This window comes from Eschrichtius robustus, chromosome 5 (assembly GCF_028021215.1).
Source record: "Eschrichtius robustus isolate mEscRob2 chromosome 5, mEscRob2.pri, whole genome shotgun sequence".
Taxonomy (NCBI): Eukaryota; Metazoa; Chordata; class Mammalia; order Artiodactyla; family Eschrichtiidae; genus Eschrichtius; species Eschrichtius robustus.
The window spans coordinates 19,937,414-19,956,351 of NC_090828.1; the positions used below are offsets into that span (position 1 = coordinate 19,937,414).

Here is an 18,938-nt window from a genome sequence, read left to right on the forward strand (position 1 = left end):
CAGCCCCGCAAGGCCAGCCCGGCAAGGTGGAGGTGTCCCCCGGGCCGCACAGGGCTCCGCCAGGAAGAGCAGAAACATGCCTCTCAAATTAATGGGCAAGGCTCTGTTCAAGGTATGCACGGGTCCTGTGGGTGTGGAGTACACATGCTGGGATGGACCCTTGTCTGAGTTTGTGATGTTTCTGGGGCTGGGGTACAGGGGAGAAAGTAATTTTTTTGTGTGCCTGCTACTAAAGATTAACGAGCTTAATGCACACAAAGCGTATACTATGTGCCCAATAAATGTTAACCATTCTTATTACTGTTATTTTGGCTAAGGACCAGGAACTGGGCTGGGTATATATTTTTTTTGTGTGTGTGTGGCCGTGCTGTGCAGCATGTGGGATCTTAGTTCCTCCACTAGGGATCAAACCCATGCCCCCTGAAGTGGCAGCATGGAGTCTTAACCACTGGACCACCAGGGAAGTCCCCATTGGCTGGGTATTTTTTGATCCCCGTGACATCCCGCTATGGCAGATGCTGTGGCCCCATCTTACAGATGAGGAAACAGAGGCTTGGAGGGGCTCACTGACTCAATGAATGTCTTCTCCATCCCATCCTGAGACTGCTGCCTGGATCTGGTGTTTCCAGGACTCCCAACCCTTGGCCAGGGGACAGGGCGATGGTGTGTGAACCAAGCCTTTTAGCCAATGGTCTGGACACTCTTTTATAAGCCGAGTCCTAGAGCAGTTGCTCCCCACAACTCCAGCCTGGGCCAGACAGATCCTACAAGGTAAGGCTGCAGCAAGAGAGAGTGAAGTTAGACATCATGGAGAACTTTTTGATGCAAGGGTGTGTATGACCTTGGTCCTGGAGAAGAAAGAGGTTGCCGCTTAGTTGAAACGAGAGGTTTTTTAGGAGAAAGTTCTGTTCATCTGGGATGAAAGTGTGTGTGTCTGTGCGTGCCGGGGTGGGTAAGGGTGGTGTCTTGCCTGGATATGGGAGAAGGGACAAGATGAGTTTTGGTCTAGTTAGTTTAGTTAAAGGAGTTCATGAAAGGCTAAGCAAGTGAGCAGATTCCAGAATGGCACGAGTACTGCAAAGGAAGAGAGAAAACCTAATTTTTGAGGATCCCAGACGCCTGTCCCAGGTTGAGTGACCGCAGGGTCCCCTCCCCAGCCACTGGGTTCTCCTGCAGTCTGCCTCGGGTGAGGAGACCCGTTTCCGAAGCGGCACGGTCGCTGCTCTGGGCCTGCTGCTGGGATAATGTGCCTGTTTGTTGAGCTGTTTTCCTGTCTCTGGCCCGCAGCCCAGGACTCACAGGGCAGGAATGGCTGTTTTCCTCCAGCGGGGTTGGTGTGTTGCAGAGTTTGTGGATGATGTGCTGTGTCGCACTTTGTTTTGGAAAAATCCAGGCGGGTGGGCAGGAAGGAGAGAGGAAGGGGTGTGGCTGGAGGGGCTGGTGCGGAGGGGAGGGGGTGGCCACAGCCCCCAGAGGAGTCATAGGGGTGGGGAAGGGCCCCTGACGTAGATTGGTCACCAATCTCTGCCTGCCTGACATGGCCCCTGGTGTTGCTTCCAGACCCTCCTCCCAACTGTGCCCCCTGGGGACTTGGGCTCCGGAAACAGCTTTTCTTTTGGTCCAGAGCTGTTGTGTTTGGTCTATGAACCTCAAAGGAAGGCAGGACTCTTCCCACACAGTCATTGCTCCAAACCAACCCCACCCAGGTCCTGGGGTTCCCACTCTTGCTGCATGGCGGGGAAGAAGAAGGCAAAAAACGGAGCCGAGGGTCATAGATCTTGAGCTGCCCTGGAGCATCTGAGCGGTGGTCCGCAGCTCCGCCTGCAGTGAGGACCAAAGCCAACAGAGTTGGCCGAATCTGCAGCAGGAAGGGTGAGGGTTAGATACCAGGAGGAACTGCCTGATAGTAAGAGTAGTAAGACGCTGTTTGAGGAAGGCTGTGGAATTTCCTTTCACAGTGTCCTTTAAGCAAAGGAGAGACTGTGTTGGTGATGATGATAGGGGAGAAATCTTGGCGCCTAGGGAGTTGGATCGAAAGTCCTATTATTGATCTATGTCTTGGGTGGAGCAGGGAAGAAGTTCAGAGCATGTGGGTAAAGGACTTTGACAGCCCCAGAGAGGAAAGGAATGGAATTACAGGCAGACAGCTTATTTTTCTTTATAAAATAAAGTCTTTAGAGTACTCTTTGTAAAGCCCTCTGGTAGTTTTTCCTGGAGTCTCTAAGTGGAGCAGGTATATCACACAAGACTATGCTGTACCCATTTTACAGATTGGTCAGTGAGACCAAGCGACTGCTTCTCACACTGGCTTCGTGGATGAGTATCTTCCTTCGTAGAATGTAAGCTCTCTGAGGTCAGGGACCTCATGCACAGCCGGTGGCCCTCAGTGAAGTTCACTGAATGAGAGAACGCACATGACGATGGGGAGCAGAGAGGACAGCCTCCCTCTTGAAAACGGCCTGTGTGATTAGGCAGCTGCTGAAGGTGCCCCATCTCTAGCCCTGCATGTGGGAGGTCACTGTGTTTCTTGGAGCGTTAAGCTGTGTTGCTCACATGCTCCGCCCCCTCCCCTGACCCATTTCTGGTTCTCCAGTTCTCCCTGTGACTCATTCCACCAACCCTCGGACGTGTTACCTGTGCACGTCTGCTTTCTGCCAGTGAGTGTCACATGCCCCCAAACTTTGCAGAAAACAGGAAGCACCGTCAGTTAGAGGGCAGCCCAGTGATTCATCAGGGGATGACTGTCCAGCTGTTCGTCCCTGTCCTCTGTGCTGGGGTCACTTTCCAGGGCAGTTTCCTCCCCTGCCCCCCCCCCCCCGCCCGCCCCCTCCCCCAAGCCCGGCGGAGCAGAGCCGGCTTGGACTTTGTCTTATCACCTCTGGAGGCAGTATGGCCAGACTCTGCTGGGGCCAAGTTTTTATTTATCTTTCCTGGTTTTTTGGGGTGGGGAGGCTGAGGAATGTGGAGTGTTGTAACATTGGGGAGGGGGGGTGGAGAAGCGAGCGGGAGCTGGCTCTCCTGCCCTGTCCATCCCTCTCGCCCCTGTGCCCGTGGCGGCTCCCGGCTCCCCTCGGCTCCCCTCAGCTCCCCAGTCCCCCTGCCAAGCCCGTCTCGGTATCCCGTTGTCTCTCTGAGCTCCCTGGGCCTGGCCCCGTGTTCCCGGCCACACCTCCAGCCTTGGCTATGGTTGTGGCTTCCAGTTGTTAGAAGCAGCTGTGGCAGCCTCCTCCAAACATGGCTGTGGATCAGTAGACGGAACCCGAGGGGCTATTTATAGCAGGGTGGCCCCGGGGCCTGGAGCAGGGCCTAGGGCCTGGGGAGATTCAGCGGCTCCTCATCAGGGACCAGCAAAACGGAGACGGATGAAGTGTTGGGTTTCTGCGTTCCTCTGAGTGGGTAGTTTTGGAACGGCCTGGTTTGGGTCTTGAAAACCAAACACAACTCAACCCCTCCTTACTGCCCCCGTCTTCGCACCCCCCAGCTCCCCAAGCCTGAGTCATGCAAACCCAAGTCCTCAGGGCCAGGAGAGCTCGGGAGACGGAGAAACTTTCCACCCTGACAGCCCCCTTGGCTGTTTCCTCCTCCTGCTGCCTCTGAGGCTGAGCTGTTCAGAGCTGGGCGGCGGCCCGGGCAGAGGGGACTCTGGCCGCAGCCTTCTTACGGGAGGCTGGGTGGAGAGTCCTCCTCTTAGCGGGGTTGCCCTGACTTTGGGCTCAGCTGGGAGCTGAGCCTCAGAGCCCACCCACCCCTGCCTCGTAGCGGGGCCTGGAGAGGGTTGAAGGGGGCTCCTCTTCTTGGGACCCCAGTGGTCCAGCACGAAATCTGAGGGTGAATCCTGCTGGGCATCTGTTTCTCCTCTCCTTGGTGGATTGTGGTTCCGTCCCCTCCAAGAGGTAGATGCAACTTGGTGGTCAGGAAAGGCCGGTTTTGGGGAGGCTCAGGGATGTTTGGAAGGTGCCAATGGGCTCAGAGGGCTCTGGCTGGGCCTGGGAATGTGCAGGTTGGATGTCCGATTCTGCATCGAGCGAGGTGGCTGAAAGGATGGTGGCAGCTGGTGATGCAGGGTTTTGCTTTACTGTAGGGGTGACTGTTTGGCTGTGTCGCTAACTACCGTTTTAATTGTACTTGATGTAATAATGGTAAGAGCATCTAAGCGCCTTATATGTATAATTCCCTTTAATCTTCAAGCAATCCCATAAGGATTGTTCCATCTCACTGGTGACATTATAGAGGCTCAGGGCGTTGAGTAATGCAAGGCTGCCCAGCAGGATGCTGTGGGACTCTGATCCTGCGCTTTCATCGCCGTGCTGTTGGATTGCCCTGGGATGTTTTGGACACCGACTTGGGTCCATTTGCCTAATTTTGTACAAGTCGACAACCCTGGAGATGGGAATGGGTGAGGGGGGTAACAGACAATGGACAGTGGGACCGTAGGAGCATGATTTGCTGCCTAGCCCTGGTTGGTACACACCATGCCTGGCTGCTTCTTGTCTCAAAACTTTTGATTGAATGAGCCGGTGTTGCTGCTTTAAAGGAGGGGAATGTGGGCAGCTGGTGGTCAGAGGAGAAATGTTCAGAGCTGGACAGAGCGGGGCTGGCGCTCTCATCTTTCCTTCTTTCGTGGTTGCCATCTCTGTTCTCCACTTGGGGTCACTATTCTGATGTCCAGCGAATCCAGGTGAAATGCGTTTCCATCAGTTTAGTAACTGTTTTATTGAGTGTGTACTCAGCGCACATGGCACCAGCCCAGGCGTGGTGCATTTCTCAGCATTTGGCATTTCTCCCTTGCCCGACGAAGGAAAGCCCTTCCCCTTGGGGGCTCGCAGGCACACTGGCGCGCTCATGTGGGATTGGCATTGATCGCTTTTGGCTTTGAGTTGCTGTGTTGCTGGGCTTTAGGGTGCCTGGGCTGGAATGTTGGCAGAGGCAGGAGAAGGGAATCTGTGTTTCCCCGTGGCCCTGACTGCTCGCGTGGACAGCTGTCTGCTGTTCTCCTGCCATCCAGCCGGCCACCGCCCTAACGCTGCTTCTCTCCTCTCTTTCCCAGAGCTCCACCAGAGTCACGCCAAGTGTCCAGCCCCATCCCCAGCGCATCAGGTATGCCTGGGCTATGGGGGACGCGGTGGGTGCAGGCAGTGAGGTCACTGTGGGTGTTCCCAGCAAGTCATGCCTCTGGGTCTCCGAGACCAAAGTCACAAAGCATGTGATAGGGAGCACGGGCAGATGTGGAAGCCACAGCGAGAGGATGCAGGTAGATGCCACTGGGAAACTCAAAAGTTTTAGCTTGAAGCCAGTCCTTGAGCTGGATTCTTCATTTACCTGCATGATCTCATCTAGCCCTTGCAACAACCCTGCAAGGTAAGTATTTTATTCCCATTTGGCAGATGAAGAAACTGAGTCTCAGGGAGGTGAGGCGATTTGTTAAAGGTCACACAACCACTAAGAGGCAGCACTTGGGTTTTCATTCAGGACTGGCTGGCGCTGAGGCCTGTGCTAGATCCTGTTCTTCTCCACGGGCAGAGGTTTCTGATGTTGGAGGGTCATTTATAAAAGGAAGGTCCTCTATCTGGCTGAGCTGGTGGGGGCTGGGGGAAGGGGATGCACAGGGGACTTGGTGCTTTGCTCATCCAGAGTCTCTTTGTCCTGGGTCCAGGTTCTCTGGGTTTTTGGCTTTGGGCCCTTCCCTCTCTGACTCCCCCCTCACCCCTGAGGTTCCTGAGATGAGTGAGAATCTGGCCGCAGGGATATGGACCACCAGTCAGAGAGGGTCTGGTGTGTAGCTGAAGCTCCCAGTGGGTTGTAGTCCGGCTGCCGGCTGTCCACAGAGACTGGTGGGGCCCTTTAGAGGATCGCCTCCTCCCCTACAGATGAGAATCACCTTGGGGTGGGTGGGTGCAGAGTGCGATGCTGAGGTTGGCCAGGTGGTGGTGCTGTTCTGCCTTGAGTAGGAGCCCCGCCCCCAAAGGCTGCAGGACAAGGAAAGACCGGGACTCAGAGGCCAGATTCAAAGTGGGCTCCCAGCGCACTGGCCCCTCTGCCACTTGGTCCCTGTCATTGCCACCACGGAGAAGCTGTATGTCACCCTTGGCTCTCCTATTTCCAAGCCCCATCTACACAGTTGGGCTCGGAGCTAACTGTGGTGGAGATCTGTATTCTGTCCCGTTTCTTGGTGTCCCGGGGCTGTACCCCGCATGCCACCCCGTCACTTTGAAACACCCCATGGTATTCCTCCCGCTGCCCCTCCAGTCCCAACTTTACCCCGCAGAAGTGAAGGGTTATCAACATGAACTGTGAGTTGCCCACCTTGGGTAGAGAGGGGACGCAGGACCCTAGGAGGCTGGGGTGATGGGGTAAGAAGGGGAGGGTGTGAGGTGACCCCAGAAACTACAGGTGGGCTTCAGAATGGAATTCCAGTGTCCTGAGACCCATTTCCCCTTCCCATCAGCTCCCCAGTGGGCACCCTGGACCCTCCTTTGGAAGAAGAGTTGGGTGAGGTGTAAAGGTGTGAGACCCCACCTCCCCTCACGTGGTGCCCAGCCCAGGGGGCTCCCCACCTCTCTGAGGAGCTCAGGTGGCACTGGGATGTCTGGGTATCACCTGCCGCTGCGGCAGCCCCCTCTGCTTCCTGAGCCCTTAGAAATCAGGGAGGTCACTGGTAGGAAGCAGCCCTGCGGGGCAGTGGGAGCTGCCAGAGGTGGGGAGAGAGCCAGGGAACAAAGGGCAGGAGTTGTCTTGCCTCTGGGGAGGGCTGGAATCTGTGCTGTGGTCTGGCTTACCTGGAGCCCAGGTGAGCATGTCACCTGAGCTGCCCCTGCTCCTGAGGGGCCTCCCCGCCCACTCCACAGCTCAGAGCAAGGGGAGGGCAGCAGAAGGCTAGCTCCGGGATGTGAGAGGACCCAGTTCAGGCTCTCCTTCCTCTTCCGGAGCCGTCCGGGGATCCTTCGAGAAACTTCTGCCAGACCAGGCGGCCACAGTATATTAGGAGGCTGAGCTGGACTCCCGGGCCCTGGCTGGTTCCGGCCCTGGCTCTGACCTCTGACCTCTGGGATCACAGGTTGAAGGCAATGCCGACAGGATTGATGAGCACCTAGGATTGGTGTCATCACTCTTTGGTTCTGAAATGGCCTGAGATCCTCGCCAGCTCCTGCCCAGCTCTGTTCTCCCCGGCGCTCCCAGACTGGGCTTGTGGGCTGCACTGGCCTTGCCAAGGGAAGCCTCTGGCCTTGGCTCTGGGTCAGGGAGCAGCCAAGCCCCCTGGGCTAGATTTGGGGGCCACGTATAGTGTGTAGGGGGTGTCGCTCCCTGGACCTTGTCCTGGGGGCCTGGATTCTGATCAGGACCCGCCTCTGCCTGCTGTCTCCCCAGAAACATGAGTGTGAGCCGGACCACGGAGGACAGCTGTGAGCTGGACCTGGTGTATGTCACTGAGAGGATCATCGCCGTCTCCTTCCCCAGCACAGCCAATGAGGAGAACTTCCGGAGCAACCTCCGTGAGGTGGCCCAGATGCTCAAGTGCAAACATGGAGGCAACTACCTGGTGAGGATGGGACCCCTTGCCCGCTGGTCCAGTGCCCCGTCCTTTCTGCTTGCCACCTCCTCCTGCTGGTGTCTTGCCCCACCTGCCCCTGAGCCAGCTCTTCCTCTTCTCTCCCTTCACCTTCCCTTGGCCCTGAGGAGTGTCTCTGCAGCTGGGATGCAGCATCTGGAGCTAAGTCGTGTGTGTGTGTGTGTGTGTGTGCGTGCGTGCGCTTGTCCATGTATGTGTGTGTGGTTTGTATGTATGTGTGTGTGGTTTGTATGTGTGTGTGTGTGTACGTGTGGGTACGCGCGTGTGCGTGTGGGTGTACGCACGTGTGTTGACCAGGAGGAGAGAATAACAGTAAAAGCTCACATTACTGAGCCCTGGTGATGAGCCAGGCCCTGTTTTAACTCCTTTCCACAGATTTAACACCACGACAGTCCTAGGAAGCTGGTTTTTCGAGAACACAGAGAGGTGGGGTATTTGTCTAAGGTCACAGAGTCAGGAAGTGGCAGAGGTGTCATACTGTCGGTGCCTCTGAGCAGTCTTAGGGCAGAGTTGTGGCAGAGCGTGTCTTGAGAGACCTGGTGTTGCTGACACTGGGGTCATACCTGGCACAGGAGGATCTCCTAACCAGTGTGGAGGAAGTCCCCTCCACGCCCCCACCACGGTCTCTAATGTCAGAAGGGCTGGCCTGGGGGACTGGATCTATCCTGGCCCCAGAGGAGCGCTCAGGCCCGCTTTACAGGGAGGTACTTGTGGGCTGGACCCACAGATTGGACATACCATCATGAGGGGCTGCCCTGGGAGGTCTGAGCAGAGGTGGGGTGTAGGGGCTGTATTAGGTCCCTAGGGCTGCTGTAACAAATTACCACAAATTAGGTGGCTTAAAACAACAGAATTAATTTTTTCACAGTCTGGAAGCTAGAAGTCCAAATCAAGGTGTCAGTGGAGCCATGCTCCCTCTGAATCCCGCAGGGGAGAATTCTGCCTTGCCTCTTCCTATCTTCTGGTGGCTCCCGGCAGTCTAGTGGCTCCTTGGCTTGTAGTGGCCTTGCTCTAGTCTCTACTTCTGTCATCATGTGACCTTCCTTCTTTCCTGTGTCTGTGTGTCCTCTCCTCTTCTTATAAGGACACCAGTCATTGGATTTGGGGCCCACCCTGAATCCAGGATGATCTCATCTCCAGATCCTTGACTACTTACATCAGCAAAGGACCTATTTCCAAATAAAGTCACATTCTGAAGTTCCACGTGGATGTGAATTTTTGTGGGATACTTTTCAGCCCTCTACGGAGACCTGTCCATCAGCTATGTTGGGCGTTGTTAAGAGTCTGGCTTTAAACATCAGAATGTTCTGGGTTGGAATGCTGCTCTGCTCTCACCAACTATCTGATCTTGGCACTTAGCCTCATTAAGCCTTAGGATCCCCATCTGTAAAATGGGTCTACTTACCTCTATGGTTGTGGAGAGAATTAAGGCAGGTGGTAGATGTAAAGTCCTTAGTGCGGCCTGGCAGGCTGTGGACACTGTACCACTGAAGTGTTAGCCATTGTTAACGGCATAAAGTGTGTTCCTTTGAGGCCTCAAGAGTGGACCAGAAGCCATCTAAGATCCTGCCCTATTTCAGGAGCCCAGGAATCCAGAGGTTGGGGGATTCCCTTGGGATGTGGTCAGGTGTTGGGGGGTGTCTGCTGGGAGAGGGGTGTCAGGGGTCTGAGAGGGCCCACCCAGCACGGATTGCACCCTCCTATGGAGGGCGTCCGACCACAGAGCAGTTACATCTTCGTGCGGTGAGCTTCTGAAGTCGACATGTGAAGAGGAAACCAGAGATGGCCAAATGCTTATCGTTTGACACTCCTGGATTTCCATTCAGTGTGGAGAGATGCCCACCTTGGGGGTGGCATGTGGGACCTGAGACAGGTTCTGTCCCCTTCTCATCTTCAGTTCAGGATGTCCGCTTATCCAGGGGAGTGGCTGGGTGTCTACATACTTGTTTCTCTCTCCCTCTTTATCCTGAGAACCTGTAGTTGAGTTCCTGTCTATCAGTGTGTATCTGGTAGGACTCCGTGTATGGTCAGGTAGGTAGAATTTCCAGCAGGGAAGAGAGAGAGAGAGAGAGAGAGAGAGAGAGGGAGAGAGAGAGAGAGGAGAGAGGGAGAGGGAGAGAGAAAGGGCCAACCTTCTCAACAATCTCTTCCTTTTCCTCCTTCTAGCTTTTCAACCTCTCTGAGCGGAGACCTGACATCACGAAGCTCCACGCCAAGGTGAGTCCATTGCTGTTTGGGGTGGGGAGGGATTCTCCCTGCCTGGAAGAGGGAACAGGGGGGCTCCCTTCCTCTGAGGTTCCCACATTAGAATCTTGGGGGAAAGTGCTATGACAGTTTGCAAAGCCTATTCAAACTTACAGTGCCATCTTCTATTTGGAAAATAGAAAATAATATATTTATTGTTTCTGTAATACGAATTACAGAAAGCAAAGCTCAATACAGTGATTTCCACCAAGGTCTGCCGCCTGTGGTGCACACAGTGTCTCTGGGGTGGGGCTGGAGCTGTGAGATTTTGAGTCTTATTGAAAAGTATTCTGGATTTAAACCAGCTGGGAATCACCACTGTAGACCTTCCTACAACCAACTTTCTTTCACTTGCTGTTCAGTGCGCTGTGTGTGGGCTTTGTGTGCCCATCTGCTCCGGCCCCTGGATTCTGGTGCCTGTCGCTGTGTGACCTTGAGTGGGTGGCAGACTTCTCTGGGCCTCAGTTTCCACCTCTGAAAGTGGACGGGCTGGATTAGATGTGCTCTCTGGGCCCTTCCGAGCACAGATTTTCTTTTACTTTAAAGTTTTGTGAGTTAAGAAAAGTTTGAAGGAGCCTGATGACTGCTATTCAGACCTGCTCTCTGTCCCGCTCAGGCCTCCTTCGGCTGGCCTGAAAACTTGATGGTTTGTGTGTCCAGGGCCTGGAAAAGAGCCGTGAACAGGCTTCACCTTTCCTTCTTCCTCCCTGAGCCAGGCCTCAGGGTTATCTGTGGGAGGAGAGCTGGGGAACAATGCTGGAGGCTCCCAGCACATTTTAAGGTCAAAGTCATATGGAAGGGACCTGGGGCCATCTGCTCTAAGCCTTTGCTTTATACACAAATCAGAAACTGGGACTGGGGAAGGGGCTGTGACTGGCCTGAGGCCCACAGGGAGCCAGTGTCAGAACCCAGGGTCTCTAGGCCCGGGTCAGTGTCCTTTGCCTCCACGCCCCTGCCTTCCGGAGGGTTGATGTGCAGGGCAGGAACTGAGGCCCCGCTGCTGGTGGCATCGCTGCGGGGCTGGCGCGTGGTGTGTGTGGGCACCTCCCTACCCCCCAGCCCGTTGACTCTCTGGACTTCTGCCGCTTCTCACTCCTGGCTTGGGCCACAGGTACTGGAATTTGGCTGGCCCGACCTCCACACCCCAGCCCTGGAGAAGATCTGCAGTGTCTGCAAGGCCATGGACACTTGGCTCAACGCAGATCCCCACAACGTTGTCGTTCTACACAACAAGGTCAGAGTGGGGGCTGCAAGATGTGTGTGTGTGTGTGTGTGTGTGTGTGCGTGCGTGTGCGTGTTCATGCCCGTGCACGAATATATCCTTGGATGAGTGTATGCACCTGCCCGTATCACTGGATTGTGTGAGCGTGCAATTTCGTTTGTGTGTACTCTCCTTCTTGGGGATAATCGATTCTGTCTGGGGTGCACCCCCAGGAAGTGGAGGTACCAGCCCGTGGGTCACTCACGTGTGGTGGACGATCAGCTGTGTTTCTTCTTTTTGAGACTCAGCCCCATCCGCTTCCTCCTTCCTCCGATTCTCCCTGAGAACCCCGCCCCTCTCTGCAGCCCCTGCCCGCCTTGCTCTGGGGCAGGAGGGCCAGCCTTAGAAGTAAAGGCTTTTGTGTTTTGGGGCTTTTTCAGGGAAACCGAGGCAGGATAGGTGTTGTGATCGCGGCTTACATGCACTACAGCAACATTTCTGCCAGGTAAGAGGGCCCCGAGCCTCCAATTCTCTGAATATTGACAGCAGAGACCCCTTCCCCCCACCCACCCAAGGCCTCTCCCACCCACCCAAGGCCTCTCCCTCCCTTGGGGTTGGAGGATAAGGACAGAGGAGGCGAGAGGTGCTGACGACAGGGGGAGGAGCCCCTGGAAAGGAGAATGTCCCTGCCCTCAGCTCTGGGACAGGGGCCCTTGGACAGAGGGCAGGAGAGAGGAGACACCATCCCTCTGGGGCCCTGGGGAGGGGCAGCCGTGGGAGGCAGGCCCATGGATGGACACCCTGTCCAGTCAGCTTCTTGGGGCCACTTTTCTTTGCCCAACTGCCTTCTGTTTACCTGAGTGAGCAGGGAGGGAGTCACAAAGAAATATTGGATCACATCTGGGTCCAGCAGAGCCATCTGGAAGGTTTCTCATCTATTCCCCTGCTTCTGGCCAGCAGGGCCATCTTCCCACTTAGGAGTTTTGCATCAAGAATAGGAAACAACCAGTGGATGATTCCCATTCTGATTTGGATTTTCAGAGAGGCAGAGGAATTCCTCCATTCATTTAGTCATTTGACGACGGTTATGGAACAGCCACTGTGCAGGAGGCTCTAGGTGCTGGAAATAGAGCAGTGGGCAAAGCCAGGCCACTGCCCTCATGAATGTTAAATGAGTAAACAAACACATCAGTAAGAGCAAGTGATGAGTACTTTGAAGGACGGAGACTAAAGCAAGACGGTGGGGAAAGGAGGCCTCTTGGGGAGGTGATATTTGAGCAGAATTAAGTGGCGAGAGGGGAGAAGACTGAGTCCTGTACAGTCCGGGGCAGGGGGGGGGAGGTGGTGGTGGCAGGGAACCTTTCAGGCAGAGAAGAGGGAAGGACAAAGGCCAGCAGTGGGAATTCGAGGGGCTGGCGTGTTTGGAGCCGAGTGAGTGAGGGGACAAAGAGTGGGAAGTGAAGATGGGAGGAGGCAGAGCCCGGGGGCCTTGTACCCTTGATAAGGACTTTGGAGTTTATTCTAAGAGGGATGGGTGGAGTTTATTCTAAGAGGGATGGGACATCGTTGGAGAGTCAAGAATGGAGAAGCTATGTGATCTGTCTCTTTAAAAAATGATCTCTTTGAGGATGGGTAGAATGCTCTATGAAGGGCTTGCAATAGGACGGTAGTTTTATGACTTTAAGAAACCTGACCCAGCTTAATCTTTGCTTAATGGTCAACATTTCCTGTGCACCTACTGTGTGCCCACATGTGCCGAGCTCTTTATAGGTGTTATCTCACTCAATTGCCACAGCAGCCTTCAAGGAAGGCACAGTTATCACCTCATTTGACAGGAAAGAAAAATCAAGTTCAGGAAGGTTAAGTAATCTGCCCCAAGTTGCAAGGCCACTAAGTCAGTGATGAACTTGAGATGGGCTCCCAGGCTGCCTGGCTCCAAGGCCCTTGTGCTGAGGAGTGCAGCACACAGGATGGAGAGATGCTGGGGCAGTCCTTTCCTGAAGGCGTCTCAGGACAGAGTGGCCAGAGGGCTCTGCAGGTCTGGGAAGCAGGGGTGGGTGGACAAGGGACTCGTGGAAGTTGGCTCCTCTGACCACCTGTGTCTCCCCACAGTGCCAACCAGGCCCTGGACCGGTTTGCAATGAAGCGGTTCTACGAGGATAAGATTGTACCCATTGGCCAGCCATCCCAGAGAAGGTAGGTCTCCAGGGCTCTCGGCCCAGTGCATGTGTGTGTGTGTGCGTGTGTGTGCTCGCTATACGTGGGAGCTAGCCTCGTGTACCCATGGTGGGTGAAGCAGCACGCCTAGGTGGGGGTGTACCAAGCATGAATGTTCAGGTGCCAGCCTGGAGGGGTGTGAGCTCAGGGACGTGGGTGAAGCCGTGAGCAGCTGTGTGTGCTCGCAGTGGGGCATGGCAGCTGGCTCCTGAGGTTGGTGCCAGAGAGCAGCAGGGTCAGCGGTGGGGGAGGTACAAGAGGGCAGCTTGTATAAGAAGGCAGTGCCTTTCTTGGTCCTGGCAGCAGGGATGCTTCCGTGTTTTGATGGGTCTACAGGAGGCTGATGTCACTGCCACCTGCCCTGAGGAGGTCACAGATGTTCGTGATAAGGGTCACCTTCTGCTGTGAGAGCTTTAAAATTTTACAACGGTCTCTAACCCACGTGGCCCACAACAGCCCAGGCAGGAAGCAGGGCAGGGATGGATTCCTTCATTCATTTGGCAAATTTTAGGTACTCTAGGATGTTCCAAGTGCTGGAGGTTTCTAGTTGGACAGGACAGAGTCTTTTGCCCTTAGTGAGCTGATATTGTATTGGGAAAGATGGACATTACACAAGTAAATAAACCTTCAAGGTCATTTCAGACAGTGATAAGTGCTTTGATGGGGAAAAAACCAAAACAGAACACGAGGGGCTAGAGAATGACAGGGGTGGACATGAGGGGCTGATTCCAGTGTGCTGACCTTTCTGAGAAGATGACATGTGAGGTGAGGTCTGAGAAGGGAGAAGGAAACATCTAAGTAAAGGTCTGGGGTAAAGGGTCCAGGTAGAGGGAACAGCAAGTATAAAGGCCACAATGTCTCACTGACTTTTCTGGCCCTTCGGAACACTGACTGGGCAAGCAGGACCCCCTAGCTACAGATCCTGGAGCTTTCCAGCCTCTCCATGCTGGGGGTCCCCAACTTACACCCCATCACCCCTACCTTGCCTGGCTAAAAGTGTGCCGGCACCACTGGGGACTGTTTCCACCATTGTAGCAGGAAGCCCAAGCAGAAGTGAGTAATCCTCAGGCAACCAGCGCCTTACAACTGGCACAGGACAGCTGGTAGCCAGCCTCTGGGTCAGAGATCAGAAACGGAATGTCTTTCTGTGCAGAAAATTCTGACGAGGCTGTCAGAAACCGCAGCTGTGGATCAGTGAGAGTCTTCCCAGGGAAGAAGTCTCAGGGAGGAAAGAAGTATTATTCAAGATCCTGACTTGCTACCTGTGGCTGGTGGCCTTGGTCACGAGTCTGGCCCTTGACCTTGAAAGATAAGAGGTTCAAATAGAGGAGAACGATGTAATGATGGCACAATGTGGCTTGGAGAGAGTGGGCAGAGCTGTCACATTTCTGAAGCGGAAAGCCTGGAGAATGGGGATTAGTGTTACCTCTCAGGACCAGGATTGTTCAGGGATTCCACCATGCTCAATGTGTGCTTACGTAGCATGCCATCAGGGTGTGTGTGTGTGTGTGTGTGTGTCCGTGTTTACATTATCTGTATCTGCCTTGCAGCTCATATCTGCAACTACATCTGCTCATGGGTGGGTAATTCTGTCTGTGCCCAAATGTGGAAGTGCAGCTGTTGGGGAAGTGGCATTCGTTGCCACTTTCCCGCCTTCTTGTCAGTGCCGCTTGCAGGGATTGGAGCAGCTGGAGGAGAGGAGGGTAGGGAGAGAGGGAGGGAGGGGCTTTGCCTGCAGCTCCCCCATTCATTGTCACCCCACCCCGGGCTCATTGTCCCCAGCACACAGACACATCCTGTTGGCACGATCAGAGGATCTGATAGGAACCCGCCATTCCAGGTTTCCGGTTTGAGCAGCGGGGCTGGGGGCTGGGCAGGGGCCTGAATAGGAGCTGGTGCTGCCCATCAGATTATCTTGCTGGGATAGTCCAAGGTGGCCCCACCCCAGCCCAGGGACAGAGGCCCACAGGCCTGGAGGTGGGCCAAGGAGCCAAAAGACAGGACGGGACCATTGTCATGGTTATGAGTGTTCTGGTCTCACCCACCTCAAATCAGAATGCATTCTGATTGGTCCAGCTGACCCAGCTTGGCATCCTCTGGCCCGTCAGAAAAGGAGGACACACCAACCAAAAGGATTGGCCTCTCCTTTTAGTAGATGCATTGGAGTGAGACTGCTTCCCTTCTCCTCCCACCCGCTCTCCTCCCACCTTTGTGTGCTCTTGCAGTGTGCCTTTGGGAGGCTGATGACCCTTTCTGGACCTAATTTTCCCTCTCTTCTAGAACGAGTGGGGATGGCTTATTCCTTCCATTCTTCCAACGAGATCTTTGTTAAGGGAATTGGGGCATGTTGACCCTAGAGATAGGAATACTTAGTGGAAGTTAGATATCCTCTAATATCAAATGAAATGGTACAGAGGAATTTTGTACCCTTCAGCGTGATATAAAAAAATGAAGGACTAGAATTACTAAGCTCTTACTATTTGCTGGATTGTCATGTGGTTGGTGGGTCTTGTGGGAGCAGAACTGGGTCCTGTGGGTACAAATGCAAGGTTGGTTTGGGCTCGGTGTAAGGGTGTCAGAGCTGTCTGATGGTTGATCACCCTGCCTTGTGCGGTAGTGAACAGCTAAATGATGCCTGTCAGGGATGTGTGGGAGTGCATTTGGTCCAGCAGGAGATTCCTGGGCCGGGAGTGAAGCAGGAAAGAGATGGCCACGTTGGCCACCAGGAGGCGCCAGAGAACCCCAAGTGGGAGGTTTGGCTGGACCCCACTCCAGATGTAGTAGTACCTGTTCGTCCTCCTGGGGCTACAGGCAGCAAGGGTGGAGACCCCACCTGCCAGGAGGCCTGGGGGTTTGTGTGTGGGGGGGGGGAAGTTGGCAGGGCAACCTAGGGCAATATGCCAGGGGAAAAGAGAACAGAATGGCTCTGCTCCAGCAGAGGCCTCCCTGGCTGAAGCTGCCCTTCTCCCTGCTCCAGGTACGTGCATTATTTCAGCGGCCTGCTCTCTGGCTCCATCAAAATGAACAACAAGCCCTTGTTTCTGCACCACGTGATCATGCATGGCATCCCCAACTTTGAGTCTAAAGGAGGTACCTGCCCGAGCCCTCTAGCTTCCATTCCCCTCCTGTCTTCCATCTCTTTGTCTTAGGAGGCAGCCTTGGGGGGTAAAAAATGCAGGCTAGCTGCAGTCTTAGGCTTGGAGTCTCAACTGTACCACTGCCTATTTCTCTGAGCCCCAGTTGATTCATTTGCAAAATGGGTTGGATACTGGCAGTGCCTGTGGGCAGGTGACTCTGGACGGTGTAGTGTTTTTGCAAACTCAAAATGCCTTTTAAATGAAAAGTTAGCGTTTCTTCCTCTTTCTTTTTCCATTTCTCCTTCCTCTTTTCCTCCTTCCCTTTCTTCCCTTTCCCCCTTTCTTCCCTTTCCTCCTCCTGGCCGATCCTTCCTTCCTTCATCTCTCCTATCCCCCTTCCTCCTCCTGCTGTTTCTGCTGTCTTGGCTAATAGCACCCCTCCCTTACAGGGTGTCGGCCATTTCTCCGGATCTACCAGGCCATGCAACCTGTTTACACATCTGGTATCTAGTAGGTATTCCACAGGGATGAGAGGCCAGGGATGCCGGAAGTCCAAGGCTGAGGACTGGGAGCTGGGGGCTGGGGGCCGGGGTTGGGGGGCTGCCTAGGACCTTTTCTAGGAGGACTTCTAGGGTAGGGCTGAGGGATGGGTCAGTGAGCTTTCCCAATAGCCCCCTGGCAGAGGGGCAGCTGGGAGAAAGTGCACTGCCCGGCTGCCTCAGCAGCCCTCTCTCCCTCTGCCTGCCTCGCTCCCATAGCAACGTCCAAGGAGACAGCCAGACCAGCATCTGCATCACCATCGAGCCTGGGCTGCTCTTGAAGGGAGACATCTTGGTAAGTTGCCCCTCGGTCTCAAGCCCCCGCACTGCCGTTTATTTTTTCTTCCTTTTCTCTTCCTGCTCCCCTTCTGCCTCTCTGGACAAGAGCATCACTCCTGGTGGGCCACCAGCCTTGGGGTCGTTGGCTCTCAGGGGCCCTGCAAGGCCTTCCAACCTTGATGGTCCTTGTCCATGCCCTGGCTCGGTGTTGGATGTGCCTTCCCCCGGGCTTGCCTCTTGTTCTGGAGTATCTCCAGGGACATATGTCTCTGTGTGAGCCATTACCTCCGGGCTTCCTGCTGGTGACAAGGACTCCCTCAATTCTAACTTCACTCCTTCCTCCTGTGATTTAAATCCACTCCTACGTTGTCCATTCTGACTGGTGTACAGGAACTTCTTGGGAGGATAGCTTTGTCCCCACAGGGCAAGATTGGCTTTCAACTCTCTGCTGTTCTGGAAGTTTCCCCAGAGAGCTCTGAGATCCTGTTTGGGGTTGGTGACCTCTTCTTCACTGGGTTTGGGGCTTAGTCATGGAGCTGATAAGGAGGCTTCTTGGGACTAACTTTCTACCTTCGGGCCCCTGATGGGCTCTGCTCTCTTTCCCACCCAGCTGAAGTGCTACCACAAGAAGTTCCGGAGCCCAGCCCGAGACGTCATCTTCCGCGTGCAGTTCCATACCTGCGCCATCCATGACCTGGGGGTTGTCTTTGGGAAGGAGGACCTTGACGATGCCTTCAAAGGTGGGCTCGTTGCGTAGAGAGGCAGACCTAGCAAGGAATAATTAGACCACAGGATAGGAGAGCAATAATGGAGGGGCTATGGCAGCAGTGAAGGGTGACCATTTTCCCACGGGAAGGGAGGTGGTCAGGGAGCTGTCTCCCTTTGCTTCTTTCCTCTATCCATTTAAGGTTTTATCTATATTACGTTCAGGGCCAGGACATGTCCACATCCATCCACCCATCCACCCATCCATCCATCTGTCCATCTATAAATCCACCAGCATCACTGTGTGTCTGTATGTGCCAGGCATGTGCTAGACCCTGGTGATACAAAGAGAAAGAAGTCAGGCCCTACCCTCAGGGAGCTCACAGTCTTATGGGAGAAAGAGACAAACAGACATGATACTATGATACAAAGAGAAAGAAGTCAGGCCCTGCCCTCAGGGAGCTCACAGTCTTATGGGAGAAAGAGACAAATAGACATGATACTATGAAGTGATGCTTGCGGTGATGGAGATATACACAGGCATGATGGGTGCTCCAGGGAGCAGACACCACCCCTGCTGTAACTTCCCTTCCTGCAAGCAGTGAACGGTGATCTGTGTGCAGATTGGGCTCAGGCAGAGATCAGAGCACGGGGCTGGGGCTCTGAGGAGGAGAGGCCTGATCCCCCAGTGTGGTCTGGGTCATGCAGGAGAAGGATGTTTCTATGATGAGCTTTCCCTGTACCGGAGCCAGGAGAGCAAAAGCAGAAGATGCTGTTATAATTGCAGAATAGAATGTAAATGTCATCAGTCTTAACAAAGAAAGTAAAAGAATAGCTGACAAAATAAATGTAGGGTTGCGGAGAGGTGGGAGAAGGGAGGGGCACAAACTTCCTCCTCCTACATGGAGGGAATCGGCACCATCGGAAATGGACAGATCAAGAAAGAGAGGCTTAACCGTCGTATTGAAAGTTTCAGAGGTGATCAGAAGGGTGAATTAATAATAATAACAGTAGTAATAGTAATAATAATAATAAACCAGATTTAAGAAGGGAGGTGGGAATACTATAAGCGATCCAAATTATTCATCTTCATAGTGGTGAATCAGTGA

The 18,938-nt window shown here is 54.2% G+C and overlaps 1 protein-coding gene across 5 annotated transcripts in view; it reads left to right on the forward strand.

The window, feature by feature from the left end:
- TNS1 (tensin 1) overlaps nucleotides 1-18,938 on the forward strand; it is a 229,712-nt gene that overhangs the window by 129,252 nt on the left and 81,522 nt on the right. For all 5 annotated transcript variants that reach the window (XM_068544489.1, XM_068544485.1, XM_068544487.1 and 2 more), the window contains exons 7-16: nucleotides 5,048-5,097; nucleotides 7,366-7,537; nucleotides 9,734-9,784; nucleotides 10,923-11,045; nucleotides 11,453-11,517; nucleotides 13,125-13,208; nucleotides 16,207-16,319; nucleotides 16,756-16,816; nucleotides 17,065-17,140; nucleotides 17,735-17,864. In XM_068544489.1, coding sequence (XP_068400590.1) covers nucleotides 7,370-7,537; nucleotides 9,734-9,784; nucleotides 10,923-11,045; nucleotides 11,453-11,517; nucleotides 13,125-13,208; nucleotides 16,207-16,319; nucleotides 16,756-16,816; nucleotides 17,065-17,140; nucleotides 17,735-17,864 — 871 coding nt within the window. In that variant the 5' untranslated portion in view covers nucleotides 5,048-5,097; nucleotides 7,366-7,369. The remainder of the gene's footprint in view (nucleotides 1-5,047; nucleotides 5,098-7,365; nucleotides 7,538-9,733; nucleotides 9,785-10,922; nucleotides 11,046-11,452; nucleotides 11,518-13,124; nucleotides 13,209-16,206; nucleotides 16,320-16,755; nucleotides 16,817-17,064; nucleotides 17,141-17,734; nucleotides 17,865-18,938) is intronic.